This window comes from Leopardus geoffroyi, chromosome B1 (assembly GCF_018350155.1).
Source record: "Leopardus geoffroyi isolate Oge1 chromosome B1, O.geoffroyi_Oge1_pat1.0, whole genome shotgun sequence".
Lineage (NCBI taxonomy): Eukaryota > Metazoa > Chordata > Mammalia > Carnivora > Felidae > Leopardus > Leopardus geoffroyi.
The window spans coordinates 148,455,321-148,474,417 of record NC_059327.1 but is presented as its reverse complement, the minus strand read 5'-3'; the positions used below and the strand labels follow the sequence as shown (position 1 = coordinate 148,474,417).

The 19,097-nt window shown below is 37.2% G+C and overlaps 1 protein-coding gene across 1 annotated transcript; it reads left to right on the top strand.

Annotated features, from left to right (window-relative positions):
• The first annotated feature begins 1,493 nt into the window (after positions 1-1,493).
• On the top strand, positions 1,494-18,357 carry AMBN (ameloblastin). The gene is made up of 11 exons (XM_045474939.1): positions 1,494-1,571; positions 6,392-6,460; positions 9,477-9,527; positions 10,825-10,872; positions 11,377-11,487; positions 12,889-13,125; positions 14,009-14,047; positions 14,543-14,602; positions 14,698-14,742; positions 15,188-15,232; positions 17,488-18,357. Exons 1-11 carry the CDS (start codon positions 1,494-1,496, stop codon positions 18,022-18,024), a joined length of 1,320 nt encoding a protein of 439 aa, XP_045330895.1. The 3' UTR covers positions 18,025-18,357.
• Positions 18,358-19,097: the final 740 nt, after the last annotated feature.

The following is a 19,097-nucleotide window of genomic DNA, read 5'->3' as shown; positions in this document are numbered from 1 at the left end:
TCAGATATAAACCTTATCCCAAACCAACATGATAATGGGCTCTATAAAACCCTAAATAATAACAGTTAATGTGGTGGCCTAGCAGTCAAGAATATGGTCTTTGGAGATTGAATCCCGAAGGACATTCTATCCTTTCTAAATCCCAGTCATCACAGTATTTATCTCATGATAAAATGAAGTGCATCATGAAGATGAACTAAGAAAAAATGTAAAGCACAGCATGTGGTACATGTTAAGTGGTCAATAAAATAACCTATTAATATTATATACAGTAGACATTAGTGTAAGATCCATGAAAATTTTATTATTCCTTTTACTATGCCAACATACAAAATCAACTTTAAAACTTGGCCTTCCTTGACATGACCATACTCTCCACTCTTCTTCCATTCCAGCTTAATGCATGACACTCCATCAGATTCTTTCCCTGGAAAACTTAATACTTATCAATTGATTCAGTCATCAGCTACTGATTGGGCATTTTGACAAATAGCCTTCCCTCAAGGCTCAGCATGAACCTATCCTCCTCATACCTGACCCCAAAGCCTCAAAGGATTTCTCCAACCTCAAAAAGTTTAGAGCATTCTTCTATTAGCAGTTTCCCAACCTCACAACTATTGACATCTCAAGCTGGATACTTGTTTTTGTGAGGGGCTTTCCTGTACATTTTAGGATGTTTAGCAGCATCTCTGGTCTCTACTCACTAGATGCCACTAACAAATTCCACCCCCCCCCCTTCCCTGCCAGCAAACTGTAACCACCAGAAGTAGCCTCTTGTCCCCCAGACATGTTCCGTGTTGGGGCAAAATCATCCCTAATTGAGAATCACTGTTCTATAGCATTATTATTTTAGCAGTTAATCCATGTGGGACCATCCTTTTTGATATTATATAGGCTTTTTAATTAAATTATTGTTGGTTTGCTATATGTCTCATTAACTATTTTTGTGTATTTATCTTCTTTGAGTTATTTGCTGATAAATTTCTGACAAGTAGGTGTACTGTATTATACTCCTTTGTATCTAGCAATGATTGATTGATCAATGTCATCTACTATTGAATGACTCATTCATTCTGGCATGGTGCATAAGAGCAAGATGCCTGTGTCTAAATTCTGGTCCCACCACTCACTAACTGTCATTTTGAGTAATTTAGTTCACCTCTCTGTAGATCAGTTTTCTCTTTGTATAAAAAGGGGAGAATAGTATCTTCTTCAAAAAGTCATTTGGAGGATTAAATAAATTAATATATGTAGAACACTAAAATAATGCCTGCCCACAGTAAATACTACCCAAATATTACCAATTATAATGTGACTATAACGTCAAAGGATACAACTTAGTGGAATGAGTGATTTCTGTTCCCGCAGGAATATTTTATGTGTTTGAAAAAATATGATAATCTATCCAAAAAATTAGAAGATCATGTGCAAAGTAAAACATGAAGATCTATAACAAGCAATTTGTCACAATGTAGTGTATGAATGGTTGTCGAATGACTGACAAATATTTGAAGTCAGAGAAGAGAACATCACAGTGGAGTGGAATGGTGGGGAAAAGAGTCACCAAAGAGGTAAAAATGGACTGGAACTTTGAAAACAAGCTGTGAAGAGATAAGAAAAGAGTTTAGGCAGAGAGAAAGGTTCAATAAAAGCCTCAAGAAGAGACAAACCATGGCACATTCTGGAGAGACTGAGTAAACAAGTCTGGCTGGAGTAGAAGGTTGAAAGGGACCATGTGTGAGAACAAAGCAAAAATCAAAGTCCATGTTTTGTCCCATGCAATCAACATGCTCATTAGCAATTAAAATCATAAGAATGATACATTTTAGTTCATTGTTATAACTAACATAACTGCCTTTGGTGGCTAGAATAGTCACAGCCAAGGCCCATAGTCCAATATGAAGTAGATATGCACCATGGATTTCTTTATTTCAACAAGAACAATAACTCATGATCACTGAATATTTCCTGCATACCAAATAGTGTGCTGAGCACTTAATATTCATTAATATGCTTAACTTAAATAAATTAAATTAAATTAATGCCATCCTATGGTAGACCACATTTCACAGATTAAATAATTATACAAAAATACTGTATATATTCAAGTTGAGTGGCTCACCCAGTATCACATGATTAATGTCATGGAAGGGTTTTCAAAAGCTGTGCTCCAGCTACTGTACTGACATCTTCCACAGGATCTTCTTTATCTAGCTTTTTCTTTATAAGTTTTTCTGTACATGTCCCCTCATGTATCTCAGATCTTCTGCCATTCTGAGCTTTTTTATTTTTGCTATACTCCGGACACGGCATTTTTTTTAATTTGTTACTCTCATTTTTTTTAAGTAAAGTTATGGTCTTGATCAACATGACATAGTAGCCATCAGCTGTAGTACTTCCTTAATGTCTATCATCACTGCTACACATTGATATGCTCATGCTAATTTACAGATTTCTTTGTAATTAAATTCCTTTTAATTAGGATGTATTAGGATTATGTTTGCTAACTTTCCCAGTAACATAAATCAAAAATAAAAAGCTGTTGACTTGGGGCGCCTGGGTGACTCTGTCGGTTAAGGGTCCGACTTTGGCTCAGGTCATGATCTCGTGGTCCATGAGTTTGAGCCCTGCATGTCAGCTGTGCTGACAGCTCAGAGCCTGGAGCCTGCTTCTGATTCTGATTCCCTCTCTCTCTGCCCGCCCCCCTCCACTCTCATTCTGTCTCTCTCTTCTGTCTCAAAAATAAACATTAAAAGATTTTTTTAAAAAGCTGTTGACCGGATGCAAAATGTTTACTTCAACTGATTACAACAATCATGATTACTATCCCAATGTACAGTCTTGCATAAAATGGGAGATGAAATTGGAAAGGTGAATGGACATGTTAATTTGACTGTCTAGTTATAGAGGGTGAAATTTACATTATAGCTTTAGGGGTCCTTAAAAAGTTTTTGAGTGGAGCTGTGAAATGCTGAAACCAATATTTTGGGAAGATAAATTGATGTGGGTATGCAGGAAAGTGGAGGAGAAAGAAACTAACGCAAACATCTGGAAGACAGTAATCCAGGACTGAGTGTGAAGGTCATTTTTAAAGGGTAGAAGCAACATCATTTATAGTATATTAAGTATTTGGCTTAAGAGAAAGGCAGAATATATGAATTCTATGAAAACATCATCATTAGCTTATCATGATCATGCTCATAAACTGTAAAAGACATATTCACACACATCCCATTTTCCTGGTTAACAGTCAACTAGGAAGCTTAATCCCATGGATTCAGCATCAATTTCTATGCAGACCAAATGCCTTCCATCAAGTCCCTTCTCTACCCTCTTTGGAACTCATACACCTAACTGCTACTGCTCCTCTTTTTTAACACACACACACACGCACACATGCACACACACACACACACACACAGTGTTTCTGTGGTGTTTCATGTAGCTTCTCCCACTCAAAGAACAAATCACCCACTTACTGAACACCCACTATATGGCAGCCGCTGTATCTTTATCATCTCACCAAATCTTCAAAACAAACCTATGGTCATAAATGATCATCCTTATATAACAAAGGAAGGAACTAGGGCTCAGAGAGATTAGAGGACTTGATCAAGCACCAGAACTGGAATAGAGACAAATGGGAAAGTTGGGATCAAAAATAATACTTTTTTTGCAAAAACATTTTACTATTTACAAAACATATATACATTCCTTATTTCTTTACATCCTAAAAATAATTCTGTTATCAATAGGAAGTGGGTTTTATCAGGAACAATTTCTTGGATATCATTATTTGAAGATGTTAAGCCTACACTTAGGTATGAAGACATCTTTTCTCCAAAATACCAGCTTCCTCGGTGTTCCCTGTAATTGGTAAGATCCCTATTCCCCTAAAGAGTATACTGACTCATCCCTTCTTAGGAAACCCATCTTAAATTCTTACCCCTACCACATCTGAAATCACACCTTTGGAAAGATAAGGAGGGGCAGAGAAATAACAAAAGCAGTTAAAGTCCAATCCACATCCAAGACATCTTTATCTGTTCCTGGAGAAAAACTCATCCATGTTGACATTAGCCTTTTAAGTGACACAGATATGACTAACCTGGATTGGTACTAAATGCCTGAAAATAAGTCTATCTAAAGATTGAGATAAGGGTGCCTGAGTAGCTCAATCTGCTAAGCATCTGACTTCAGCTCAGGTCATGATCTCACAGTTCATGAGTTTGACCCCTGCATCAGGCTCTCTGCTGTCAGTACAGAGTCCACTTTAGATCCTGTGCTCCTCTCTCTCAATCTCCCTCTCTCTCTCTCTCTCTCTCTCCCCTTCCTCCTCTCTCTCTCTCAAAAATAAATAAGCATCTTTTTAATCTTAAAAAAAAAAATAAAATAAAGAGTGAAATGAAACTAGTGCCCATTGACCTGAATGGTTCACGGAGAATGTTTTGACTTATGTCCCTCTTTCCCCAAAGAACATGCACCAAAGGTCTACCTGAAGTGATTCTCTCAGAGGGTCCAATTAAAATTTCTTAACAAAAGCTTGGCTAACTCTAGTCTATTATCTTCAGATAAAAAACTATCTAGGAAATTCTGAGGAAAACATTATAATGTACTCATTATCCATCTAATATTTTCATTTTCTCTTTCAATCTCAGAACATTATGTTATGTTTCCTTCTAGAGTGTTGGGGTAAGGGAGGGAAGATACATTTACTATAACAAGTATGAGGGTGAAAATCTTGAGAATGTTGGCACTGGGTCACTAGCTTTATCTGCAGATAAAAACCTGAACAAAATAGATAATGGTTAATTTTGCACCTATTTTACATATATTTCCTTCAGCTCACCAAAATTATTGTCTTCAGAGCTTATGTCCATTATTCCTTTACTGTCCTCCCTGCAACTGAGTTCTCTGAATAAATACAAGGGTTGGTTTACAATTAAAAATAATGAGACTCTACTGGGCCAATGTCCTTGCATGCAATAAAAGGGTGTGGGCTAAATTACAGGAGCAGAGTTTGGTTTTTTTTCCCCGTTTTGCTTCACTTTGATTGGTGGATTGGCGCTTTAAATAAAGGTTTCTGGTCTTCCCTGAATGAGAGATACAGAGCGAGCCCTAGGCACAGACCAGAAAAAATTTTAATCTTCTTTTCTTAGAACTGTCTTGGTTGGCATCACCAGGCCCTGAGAACACAGTGCATGTCAACATTGAAGGTAAAATGTGATTTTATGATTTCCATGTGATTCCTATAAGTTCTTTTTTCCTATCTCCAAGTAGCTTTTATACAGAGGATTTTTGTTTGTCACCAGAAGCTGAATAATAATTTATTGTAAACCATTAGCATGTTCCAGAGAAGACATGCCTAATATCTTACCAGCTAAGAAAAAAGACTAATCTATAGACTTTTTTATTTTTCTTTTTCTTTCTTTTTTTTTTTTTTTTTTTTTTTACTATTTGTGATTATTAGTGACAGCGCCTAATTTAGAAAGGCATTAGAAGACAAGCAAATTTCTTGGGTAGGCAGATTTCTGTTCATATAAGAGTAAAGAGGCTTTTCAACTTCTAGAATAAACTTAAAGAGATAATTCATTTTAGAAAAAGGAAAACTCAGTTTTGAGACATATTTCCCACTAATATCAAAGGCATTTAAAATATTCAGGTCATTCTTACTTTTTTAATATTTATTTATTTGGGGGGAGAGCACAAGTGGGGGAGAGGCAGAGAAAAAGGGGGACAGAGGATCTGAAGCAGACTCTTCACTGAAAGCAGTGAGCCTGATGTGGGGCTTCACCTGGAAGATCATGACCTGAGCCGAAGTCAGACACTCAACCAACTAAGCCACCCAGGCATCCCTCATTCTCGTTTTTTAAAAGATAAGTTTTGTTATGTTTATCTGGATAACTGAAACATAGAGTGATACATTCTAATATATCTGCAAATAAAGGTTTGCTATAAAATAATCATTGTATTATATTTCAAACGCATTTCAAAATGTACTCTGGAGAGAAAGTATAACATCCTGTGAATGATACTTAATAGACCAAAATTTCACATAATGGAACGTATTTTCAAATTCATAATTCATTTTATGAAATGAAACACAGCAGTTAAAGAACACAGCACAAAGGTTGTTCCTATATGTTCATTTAGGTTGTAACTCCATAAAAAAATCACTTAGATATTTTTTTAGTTGATTGTCAATTCATTCCAAAAACTAGTAAGCATAAATAAGTTTAGAAATATTTAATTGTGTTTTATTTTTATTTTTGTTTTCTTGAAACTGATTGTTTTGGAAGAACAGAGATGTGGCTCATTTGAAATATTGCCTTTTAACCATTCTGAAATAAAAATTCATCTGATTTAATTCTCCAACCCAATTCTGTTTCAGATCCCACTTTCCAAAATGAAGGACCTAATACTGATCTTTTGCCTCCTGGAAATGAGTTCCGCAGTGCCGGTAAGTCATAGTTTTCTAGATTTTCTAGATTCTTGGATGCTAAACAGTACCGAAGGACATGGTCTGAAGTTCATGCATGGACTCATTTGAATTAATCCAGTGGTAGAGTTCCTACTGAGTCAAAGGTCATAGGTGTCCAGACATCAGCTTACCATCTGAAAGCAGTAGGTCAGTGTAATTTTTTTATTCAAAAAGATATTAAAATATTCGGAAGAAAATTTTGAAGTCTTATTCCATTCATTCAAATATAAAAGACTTATGTAGCCTCTGCAATGCCATGGCACAATTTTATTATAACCACTTGCTGCCGTTGTGCAATTGAAATGGAGAAGAAATTTCTCCAAAAAAGTAAAGTCCATTTTCTTCATTTTTAAAAGAATAATATTAGCCAAATTATGATGGTTACAAAACAGAGCTAAGTAATTCCATTTGAAGCTAGTAATTAAGTAATTAACCAACAGATTTGCCTCATGGGGGAGATATTATATGACTGAGAATTGAAGTTTCTTAAATCAAAACATGCTATGGCAATGGGGCTGTATGTTATAGTCCTATACCTGGCTCATTCTAACATATGTTGATATGATCTCATGAATACAATCCTCTGGGTACTGAACTCTACCAGCCAATAGTATGTGTTTCTATTTTCATGAAGACTTTGTTCTGCTGCCATATGCATTTGGCAAATATTGACTGAACACGTGACATGTATCCAGCAATGTGCTGGGCATTGGAGCCACAAAGGTAAGTTTGACATGATCTCTTGTCTTGAGGAACTCATAGTTGGACTTAAATAAACTTTCAAATATTTCAGTTCCCTGACAAAAAAAAAGATTAGCTACTTGGGTTTCTTAAAGTTAAATGTTTGGGAGAAAGGGGATAAAAACTGGCTACAAGGATGAAAGCCTCAACTCTGCGAATAAAAAGAGTTTCTATTCCATTACTCAACATGAACTAAGTGAAAGAAAAAGTGAAGCTGCCACCCTAGCTTACTTTTGTATAATACTGACCCTGGGGTCAGCCTCAGCCATCCACTGTCTAATACCTTGACACTCCTGGAACTTATGCTGGCCCACACCTGTGTCAATCAGTTCCACCCTGAGGGACATGACAATTGTTTAGGATTGCCGACTGACTGCCTGTCAAGTTAGATGTTCTACTTTTACTCCCTCCTTGGAAATGTACCCTCTGTCCATTTACATTCATGTAAATTTGTTGTTAATTCATGACTTGGAGTAAATGGAAAGGAAAGTATACTTTGTAGTTGAATCTGTCCAAGATATCTTATTTGTGTACTGGCCACTGGGAGGAAGGAAGGCTTTACTCTCACAGTCCCCCAAAATGCTAAACAATCTGCTCACTACACACACACACACACACACACACATACACACACACACACACACACACACACACACACACATATCACACATATCAGTCTTCCTGTCTACACAACTGATCTTTTTCTCTGCTTAGAGTATTTGCTACACATTTATAACTCTTTTTCTGCTATCCATTTCCAAAACTGAATTATTTGGAGCAATTTGCACCATGACTAAGAGGGCAAGATTTTACTTGTATAAAAAAGCGGAAAGTAGAAGGTAGATAACACACTCAGGAAACTATTCCTCAACTTCTTACTCATGAAAAAAAAAATCCCAATATATTTAGTGGACGCTCCATAAATATTTGTGTATAAATGAAGGAAAGAAGGCATTGAGAACCTGGAACCCTGGAAAGTAAGGATTTCCAAAGAACCAAAGACCCTCAAAATCCAAAGTACTCTAATTCTTACTCTTCCATTCTCCATTTTTTTCTACTGGTATTTATGCATATTAACAAAGATTGCTTTAGAAAGAAAAATATCTTGGGGCGCCTGGGTGGCGCAGTCGGTTAAGCGTCCGACTTCAGCCAGGTCACGATCTCGCGGTCTGCGGGTTCGAGCCCCGCATCAGGCTCTGGGCTGATGGCTCAGAGCCTGGAGCCTGTTTCCGATTCTGTGTCTCCCTCTCTCTCTGCCCCTCCCCCGTTCATGCTCTGTCTCTCTCTGTCCCAAAAATAAATAAACGTTGAAAAAAAAATTTTTTTTAAAAAAAGAAAGAAAAATATCTTACACTTTAAAAATCTAGTTGTAAGTATAACTATATTTTTAACAACTTTTAAATGAATACATTAAGTATAATAAAACTTGACTTTTTTAAAGTGTACATTTTGAATATGATCAAAAAATATAAACACAGATCAATAGATTTATACATAAAATAATTTTTCATAAGTGATGATGGAGCATTTGTTGAAACCCCTTGAATGGATGGCAAGTTAGGTTTTTCATGTGCTCTTTGCTGAATGCCATGATTCCATGCCACATTCCATGAACCAGAAGCACGTAAGCTTGGCAAAACCACAAGAAAACTGACCTTAAGTTTGTCCCTTTTGCTTACCTATAGGATAATTTCTTTAAGAATACAAAGTATTCTTGGGGCGCCTGGGTGGCTCAGTTGGTTAAGCGTCCAACTTCAGCTCAGGTCACTATCTCGCGGTCAGTGAGTTGGAGCCCCGCGTAGGGCTCTGGGCTGATGGCTCAGAGCCTGGAGTCTGCTTCCGATTCTGTGCCTCCCTCTCTCTCTGCCCCTGCCCCGTTCATGCTCTGTCTCTCTCCGTCTCAAAAATAAATAAAACGTTTAAAAAAAATTAAAAAAAAAAAAAAGAATACAAAGTATTCTTGGTTTTCTATTTTGTAGCTTTATCCTACACTGTATTTGTGCTCAATGTAATCTCAAAGTTAAAACAAAAATTTCTGCATTAAGATACAAAGGGTAGATGATTCATGTGGGAGCAAAGCCATTAAATACGATGTTAATTCTCCCAGTTAATTTAAATTTTTCTTTATTCTGCTTAAAAACTCAAGTCAAAATCCCTCAGCTGGTCTTTATGCACTGGGCTAGGCTTTCTATTTCCAGTATGTATTTAGGGAAGGTTCTCACCAGATATCAAAATTATTCTTATTTCCGTCTAGATGTTTCCTCAGCAACCTGGAACACCAGGCATGGCTAGTTTGAGCCTGGAGGTATGTATCGTCAGAGTATTTACATGTAGTCTTTACATTTGTATGGTCTTGGTAAGAGAGAAACACCATGGGCAGGTTCTGTTTTCCTAGTCAGAAGTCAGTAGCTTTCTAGAGAAGTTCCAGAGAAGCATATGACATTTATTAGAACCTTATCTTCTCATTTTACTGCAATTTTAAACTCTCAGATATTTTACTCTTCAGAATGTCATCTGTGTGTGAATCAGATCAATACTAATATTTAATACCTAATATATATTACGTATACATTATATAATTACTATATTAATATAATTACTACATTAATTAAAACACATTGTTCTGAAGCCACAAATGGTTTACATTTAATTCCATCACCTTATAGTATTTTATATGACAATGTTCCCCTGAAGAGAATTTACCCCACAAAATGTGGTTGTTTATAAGAACTCCTGTAAATAATATTAACCTGGTTTTGTGGCACCTGCTTCATAGCCTGTTTGTCTTGCTGAAGTTCTCATAACTAATAATACTCTGTTTAGAAAATCTCAGCACACTGGAAACATTTGACCATGTCAAAAGAAAATATTAACAGTTATGAATAAAAAAACATTTATGAGATTATAAATTTTTCATAAGACCTTGCAAAGTTTATTCATATCATGATAATCTGGGGGCAATAGGCTAGAAGTTTATTTCAAATGGAAGCTCACAGAGTTACTTTTTTCTCACTTTCTAGCTTAAAAACAACTCAAAACACTCTAAACCTCTTCCCATTAAATTGAAATTGACTTTCTGTTGAATTGGCAGCATTCTTGACCATCTATCCAGATAGTCACCATTTTCCCCAGAGTGTTTTACATTTACTATTTTGAGGCCTTTTTTATTTGGGAAGGAGGTAAGGGTGTTTTGTTTTGTCTTGTTTTTGTTTTGTTTGCCTGTTTGGGAATGGATTTAGAAAAGGCAAAGTAAATTAAATGGGGAAGGGAGGAAAGCGTCAATGAAACAATGTTCTCATGATTAAGTTTCTATTTCAATTGAATGAGCTATTTTCCAATGTTTTAATGTGACCTTTACTTAAATGATACCTTTTTCTCTTATTTGATTAATGATAAAAAGCAAACTCACTATTTTAATAGCAATAACAACAATGGCACAACTACATTTAACATTTCCACTCTTCAATGATGATTTGTGTCTATTTTATTTTATTCAGCTGACCCACTGTAAACTTTGTGCTAATACCATATATTGAGAAAACGTTGTACCATATGAAAAGGAATATATGTGGCAAACGCTAACCCACCTTTTTTCTTGATAGACAATGAGACAGTTGGGAAGTTTGCAGGGATTAAATATGCTTTCTCAGGTAACCTTATTTTCAAATATTTCTTATTGCAAGAATTAATGGTGGTGGTGGTAGTGATATTATTGATAGCAACATTGTAATTCATAAAATTTGTTTGTGAATAGATATTATCCTAAGTATTGAAAGAACAAATGAGTAATTGAGATAACCTAAAACAAAATAAGACCCTTGGATGGGATGGTAGGTAAAACAATATTTAATGTTCTTGAGTAAGAAAAAAATCCTTTCTAGCACTTCAATTTTATTGAACAGCCCAAAATATGAGTGCTTAAAAAGCTAAATCTCAAGTAAGTTTATGGGAATCTTGCAGTCTGTCTTAGGATGGAAAGTAAGTCTATTGGAAGAGAGCATTTACCTGTCCACATTAAATTCACCGATGTCACACTTACTTTTGCTTTCTCCACACTTTCTATGGATTTTGTAGAAAATGAAAACCAAGTTTAAGCCACTACTGAAATAAAAGCATGTGTTTTTTTCTTTTTTTTTCCCCCTGCATATCTTTAGTATTCAAGATTTGGTTTTGGAAAGTCATTTAATTCTTTGTGGATGCATGGTCTCCTGCCACCACATTCTTCTTTCCCGTGGATGAGACCAAGAGAGCATGAAACTCAACAGGTAGGTTAATTGCATCAATGTGCTTGAAACTTCACGCTTAACAATATTTGCCTTCTCTAACTTATTATATACTAGCTACAGACAGATAATAATAATGAATAAAAAATTATCCAAGTATTAGCAAGTCAAAACCTAGAATTGTTTTTAGTACTTAGGAAAAATTAAAATAAAGTGGTCCAAACTTTCAACTTATTTGTATATTTATTTCAAATAGGAAGATATGGCCTCCAAAATATAAGAGGCCTATGTTAATGACATGAGCCATAACAAGAGAGAAACTATCTTCAAGATGGAAGCAGGCTATATCCTGGACAATTCTCATCTTAGTCAAGAGTCCCAAATAATTATTCAAAGTCACATTTAAAATGATGCCAAAGTCCTGGTTAAAATATCATGAACCCTACAGTAATCAATAAATACATCAATCAGTTAACCATTATTTTTTTGGTGCCTAATAAATGCATAAGCCAAATTATAGATTGGGAGTGAAAATGAAAACATTTAAGAATGGCTCCAAGGTTCATGAAGTTTCAGATCTGATTGGGAGATAAGATAAGACAATGTATTACAAGGTGTTAAATTATGAGGTCAGTAATAAAAAGCCATAGAGTTTAGAGATGGGCAGTAGTTGAAGAGGCAAAGCAGAGCCAGATTGTTGTGAGATTTCCATACCACTTTGAGGAGCTTGCAAATGATTTAAAAATAACAGGAAGCCATCCACCACTGTTAATTTCAAAAAGGAGCAAATAAACATGGTTCTTTTAATAGGAACTTTTGATTCCAGTGTTCACAAGTAACATTATTCACCAAGCCACATTTAGTGGGACAATAAATAATGTTAGTAGTGACTGTTTCTCCACTTGATTATTTCCAAAATGGACTCCATGATGCAGGAATTTGATTGGTATTTTACTTAATTATCACTTCTCTCCTTTCATTAACTCAAAACATATTATTTATCAAGTGCCAGGCTCGTGTTAGGAACCATGTTAAGTGTTAGGGCTATAAAGTCAAAGAAGACATATTATTGTCTCTCAGTTGACGGTGGGCAAAGATATCATTGTAATCCAGTGAAAAAGTGGTAAAAGAGACATACCTAGAGGCAGCTTTGGGAACTCAGAGGAGGAAACAACCATTCTACCAGGAAGTCCAATAGTTTTCCATATTCTTCAGCACAGATAGTCCCAAAGGAAGTGGAGGTGACAGCCACACAAAAGACCGCCCCAAATAACATTGACTTTACATAAATTGGTGTTTCCTAAATGAACATAAGCTTCAGGGCAATTCCCCCGGACTCTCTTGCAAGTAGAAAGCTTCCCAAGCCTTTTTGTTTTAGAAATTCTAGACACCACAGTTCAGTGAGCTATCGCTTCCTGACACTCCTTTCAAATTTCTCTGCAGTATGAATATTCTTTGCCTGTACATCCCCCACCTCTCCCATCGCAGCCATCCCTGCAGCCTCAACAGCCAGGACAGAAACCTTTCCTCCAGCCTACTATTGTAACCGCCATCCAGGACGCAGCCCAGAAGGGAGGACCTCAGCCTCCAGTTTACCAGGGACAACCGCCCTTGCAGCAAGCAGAGGGGCCAATGCTTGAACAGCAGGTGGCACCATCAGATAAGCCACCAAAGGCCGAGGTAATTCTCAAAAGTCCAATCAGGATTGCCTACTAACTCGAAGGAAAACTGATTTGCAGAGCATATTTAAATAATCAGAATTTTCAGGCATAATTTATGACAATACAAATATGTTTTTAAGCAGCTGACTATCTGTCCTTTGCCATCAGAAACAAGGCATGGATTCTAAAAAGATCCTGTGCCTCTTAGTTTCTTAGTCACATAAGATGAAAGCTTTCAGGGGAAATAGGACAGCCCAGAGAAGTCTAGGCTTCCTATCATCAGGATCTTTTTCAGCGTTGGAAGGACTGAGAAGACTGATTATCCCACAGCATTGCATGTAGTATTTTGGATTATTATTTTTCTATCTGGTAGAGAAAAAACAATCATGCAATAATGTAGAGAAAAGAACAGTGGAAAGAAAAGGAAGCTACCATGTAACTAGTATGCTGCAGGCATTTGACATTCCCCCATGTCACCCTAATTAAAATCCTATAAAGATAGATATTATCATCCTTTTTAAAAAGAAGACAGACTGGGGTGCCTGGGTGGCTCATTCAGTTAAGCGTCCAACTTCGGCTCAGGTCATGATCTTGCGGCTCATGAGTTCGAGCCCCGCGTCAGGCTCTGTGCTGACAGCTCAGAGCCTGGAGCCTGCTTTAGATTCTGTGTCTCCCTCTCTCTGCCCCTCCCATGCTCATGCTCTGTCTTTCTCTGTCTCTCAATAATAAATAAACGTTAAAAAAATTAAAAAGAGAAGACAGACTTTGTGTCCTACCTGACTAAGTGAAAGCGAAAATCAGGAAATTCATTTTAGATTGCTTATTATAGTCATATATAAGTTAAGAGTATGTCCAGTTCTACTTTTATAGTTTAGTAATTTTAATATTCATCTATGATGCAGCTACCAGGAATGGATTTTGCTGATCCACAAGGCCCATCAGTAAGTACAGATCTCAATGAGATACTTTATTAAGAAAAATATCTATACTTCAAGAAAGAAGAGGGGTGCCTAGGTGGCTCAGTCGGTTAAGCGTCTGACTTCATCTCACGGTTTGTGGGTTCAAGCCCTGCGTCAGGCTCTGTGCTGACAGCTTAGAGCCTGGAGCCTGCTTCAGATTCCTTGTCTCCCTCTCTCTCCCTGGCCCTTCCCCACTCGCACTCTATCTCTCTCTCTCTCTCTCTCTTAAAAATAAACATTTGAAAAATAAAAAAAAGGAAAGAAGAGTGAAAATGTTTAATTGCCCCATTCATTCATGAATATGAAGTATAATGGGTTTTCTTAAAAATAATTGTTTTCTTAAGTATTAAATACTTATTTGTTAGACTAATCCACCTGAAAATGCATTTCATATAACACTTAGAAATGGCTGTAATGGGAGGTTTGCCTGTATTATAGCAAAAATGAATTACTAATTCTGTTTTCTACCACTTAAAGGTGTTCCAAATAGCTCGTTTGATATCTCGGGGACCAATGCCACAAAATAAACCTTCTCCAGTAAGCTTTTTAAAAAATATGCCTCTGCTTATAATTTACTTGAACATTTTTCCTTGGAAAATGCATTTTATGATGATTATTGTATTTATATTTAGCTTTATCCAGGAATATTTTACATGTCCTATGGAGCAAATCAATTGGTAAGTCTGTAACCTACAAAAAATATCATTTTAAATTCAATATTATCTTAAGAGCTATAATTATAAAAATCTAGGCTTCACACAAAAGATTCCATATTCTCTGAGTGCCTAATAGCAACTGAAATGTCAAGGAGGCACACTTTCTATTTGAGTAACTCTAGCCAGAAACACACACACACACACACACACACACACACACACACACATGCATATATACAACAGCATTTAGGAAAGGGAAATTTTCTATCTGAATTATCCATCTCGGCTCCATGCATTTAATAATGACTCACCTCTACACTTTACCCTGCCATTGGACACAGCATTAACTTTAAAGTTTAAGGAAAAAGTTAACTTTTTACTTTACTTTTAACTTTGTCTTGAGTAGCTAATGGGATAATAGGAACCTACTGACTGGTAATAAGATGCACTGTTTCTTTTTGAACAGAATGCTCCTGCCAGACTTGGCATCATGAGCTCAGAAGAAATGGCGGTGAGTAATGTCCTCAAACTGTTATGAAAATAGTGGTCAGGGCAGAACAGTCACAAAAGACTTGCTGCAAGAGGCATTGGCCATAAATGTCACTGAATATACAGCACAGGACTCAGATTGTTCCACTCAGAAACCAAAACCTTGATTCTTAGGCAACATGCAAAGATTTCGCCACATTTCCATCAGTCATTTCTGAGTCATGACCATTCTAGAACACAAGATTTTGCCCTGTTTCTCGAATATGAGCAGAGGAGAAACCTGTCCTGAAAGGCCATTATCATTGAATGGCATATGCTTCAAACCAAAAAAAAAGACACGCGTGATTTGTACAGAGTTCCCATTTCTTCTCAGACCAATAAATTCAAAACAACAAATTCAACAGCTTTGCAAATAATTTAGACCTCGACATTGAGAGATAAAAAAGAAAAAGAAAACAACTCTATGTATTATGTTATCCTCACCCCAAGTGTAGCCACCATCTGTCACCACACAACACTGTTACAATGTTGTATACATGAACCTAACGTGACGTGTGTCAACTATATTCAGATAAGAAAAAGAAAACTAACCAAGTTTAAAAGGTGATTAGTGTAAAATTCAAAGTGCGTTAATAAGTTAATTTGAGCATATTCTTTTTCTATTATCCATGCATATGAAAACTTTAAATTTTGAGACCAGTAGACTTGCACAATTTCATATTTTCCCCCAGAAATTTCTACCTGTTACCTCTGTTAGAGGACAAAACAAAAGAAAACAAATACCATACTAAATTAAATTGTTATCAACTATAGATCCTATCAAATGAATAAATACTATAAATATGCTATCACCGAAAGAAAACTCTCATCCCAACATTCTTTTTTTTTAATGTTTACCTATTTTTGAGGGAAAAAGAGAGGCAGAGTGAGAGCAGGGGAGGGGCAGAGAGAGAAAGACACAGAATCCAAAGCAGGCTCCAGGCTGTGAGCTGTCAGCACAGAGCCAGACGGGGGGCTCAAGCTCACGAACCATGAGATCATGACCTGAGTCAAAGTCAGATGTTTAACTGACTGAGCCACCCAGGTGCCTTTCTCATCCCAACATTCTTGAGTGCCTTCTATGAACTAGATGCATAGGAAGACACTACAGAGGCAAGATAAATTAGATAAGATTCCTGTTCTCAAGGAGTTTACTCTCTAATCGATGGGAAAGTTACATACAAGGGCAGATAGTGTCAAAATGTTGTGATAAGGGCAAACAGACCTATAAGAGAGGTAAAGGGGAGAGGCAGTTAGCCCAGGCAAGGGGTTCACAGTGCCATCCCTCAAGGAGATGATGTGAGAAGCTGAGATTTAGAGAGTGGAGAGCCAAGAGAAGGTAGGAGAAAAGAATGTGGTATCCACATACTACCAACACAACTGGCTGAAAATTCAAGTAAGCGTTAATTATCATCTTATCATTTTAATTATTTATATTCTGCCTCATGCTTAAAAGATTTTGTAGTAGCTTATGAAAAGCCCCCAATAAAGGTCACCAAAAAATTGAAGATAGAATTTAAAATGAGTAAAAACTGTAAGCGATTAATTAAATGAGATTACAAACATGCAAATTACAAAGCCCTACACAATCACTGTAAGTAGCCCAAAATTGGAGGTTGGATATTTTGGGGCAGCAAAGGCAGAAAAAAAGGGACCTGGTAAGTTCTACAATTCTAACCATCCACAGGAAGAAAATATTTCAGTTTCTCCAGAGAGATCAAGCTTCTTTTTCTGACACATGTTCTAAAAATAAAAAGAAAGAAAAAGAAAAGGAAAATCTTAGAGAGGGCTTTGTTCATTTGAGAAATGATGTTGAGGTGGTTTTCTAAAATATCCCTCAACAAACTCAGCAATGGACCAGTTTTTGTTTGTTTGTTCATTTGTTTTATGATGGCATTGCCTATTTTGCCTGCTTATTGTTTTCTTAACATTAAATTTGAACTTCCGTTTGCCTGTAGACTTGGTTCTGCCCTGCTTCCCCACTTCTCTCCTTCCTGCTTTCATTCAGACTTGGCAAAGGGTCTCCACCTGCCTTCCACCTTTCCAGAAAAGTGCAGAATCCTCTCTTTTATATTTCAAAGCCAGTTTAGTGAGAAATGTGCTTACCCAAAGCTGTCAACTCACTCTTTGTTCCCTAACAGTTTTTTATGATTTCTAGGTGAATCTGACCAATTGTGATTGTGTGGTATACTTAATAGTAGGTGATAACGGTACCTTTGGTAAATGGTTTATTTCCAGGGAGGCAGAGGAGGCCCCATGGCCTATGGAGCCATGTTCCCAGGATTTGGAGGCATGAGGCCTAACCTTGGCGGGATACCCCACAATCCAGCCATGGGTGGGGATTTTACTCTGGAATTTGACACCCCAGTCGCTGGAACCAAAGGCCCTGAGAAGGGCGAAGGAGGTGCACAAGGCTCCCCCAGGCCGGATGTCAACCCGGCTGATCCGGAAAACCCAGCTCTCCTTCCAGAGGTAGCACCTGGTGCCCTGGGAGGGCTTCTTGCTCACCCAAAGGGCAACGACCCCAGCCTGGCAAGAGGTCCTGCAGGGCAGAGTGGGGGACCCCCCAGGGTCACCCCAGCAGAAGCTGACCCACTGATGACCCCTGGATTAGCAGATATTTATGAGACCTATGGTGCCGACGTGACCACACCCCTGGAAGAAACGCCCACAGATACCACAGCCATCCCAGACACTCAGCAAACATCCATGCCAGAAAACAAGGCCCAGCAGCCCCAGATCATGCATGATGTGTGGCATTTCCAAGAGCCCTGAGAGCTTTGAGATTATCAGCTACTTTCTGTATGCACAAGCTCCCCAGCTTTGTCCCTATAGTATATCTCTTTACTGAAACACTTACTACCCTGCCGCAGCAAAGGCGTTAAAAATGCTGAGCATATATTAATAAATACAAGTGGCTAGAAATAGTGTAGGTCCCCTTCTTGCTTTCATTCTCTTATTGAAATAAAATGTGTTGGCTTTCTCTGTGATTTAGAAATACTATTAATGACATCAGAGCAAGTTTAAGGGTCTCTGCATGTGAAAATCGCTGTTTCTTAGCTGTCTTGGGCACTATAGAATTTCTCTCTCCAGCATGACACTGTCATATCCAGGAAATTCAACATTGCTTTGGAAATTTTTCTCCAAGCAAAGGCACATATTCTCAGAATTATGAAAGACACCATTCAAACATTATTAAACAGGGATGGGTGAACAATCCCTGACTGGTATTACTGGGTTTGGTAATATTGGATTTAAAATTCTCATTGTAGAGTATTTTATTTAATCTAGTAAAAACACTTAGCTTATTTTAAATAAAGAATTTTTCTCGTTGAAAATATCAGGAATTATATGTTTATTATTTACATATATTCAAATGGTTAAGAAAGGCATGCTCATTCCCTACCTTCGCTATTCTTTAACCCATTTTATTTAATTTGTTCGTTCTTTCATTGAAAGTTTATTGAGTATCTACCAATGTCCTAGGCACTGTCCTAGGCAACGGGCACACAGTCCCTTCCCTCACAGCTTACACTGGGCACGACTGACAAGAAGACAGACAACCACAGTTTTTGTTTTTATGACAAAAACAGCCATTCTGAACCAACTCAGGTATTTTACATACATTATCTCACAACAATACTGCAAAACCCACAACATACGTGAAAAGTGCTATGAAAATGCCAAGCACGGGGGGGAGGGGGAGAAAAAAAAAAAAAGAAAGAAAATGCCAAGCACAGGGTGCCGCCGAAGCCACAGAGGAGACGGTCTCACCCAGCCGGAGAGGCATTGGAGGGGCTGGGAGGGATCAGACAAGTTTTCTCAGAACTATTTGCAGAATAAGGCCT

What these genes read in the sequence shown, in the direction of transcription:
- AMBN (XM_045474939.1), top strand. Translation starts at nt 1,494, where the DNA reads ATGACTGACAAATATTTGAAGTCAGAGAAGAGAACATCACAGTGGAGT. An exon ending in GGAAAAGAGTCACCAAAGAG is followed by an intron (nt 1,572 to 6,391) that starts GTAAAAATGGAC and finishes ATTCTGTTTCAG; the next exon opens with ATCCCACTTTCCAAAATGAA. An exon ending in CTGATCCACAAGGCCCATCA is followed by an intron (nt 14,048 to 14,542) that starts GTAAGTACAGAT and finishes TACCACTTAAAG; the next exon opens with GTGTTCCAAATAGCTCGTTT.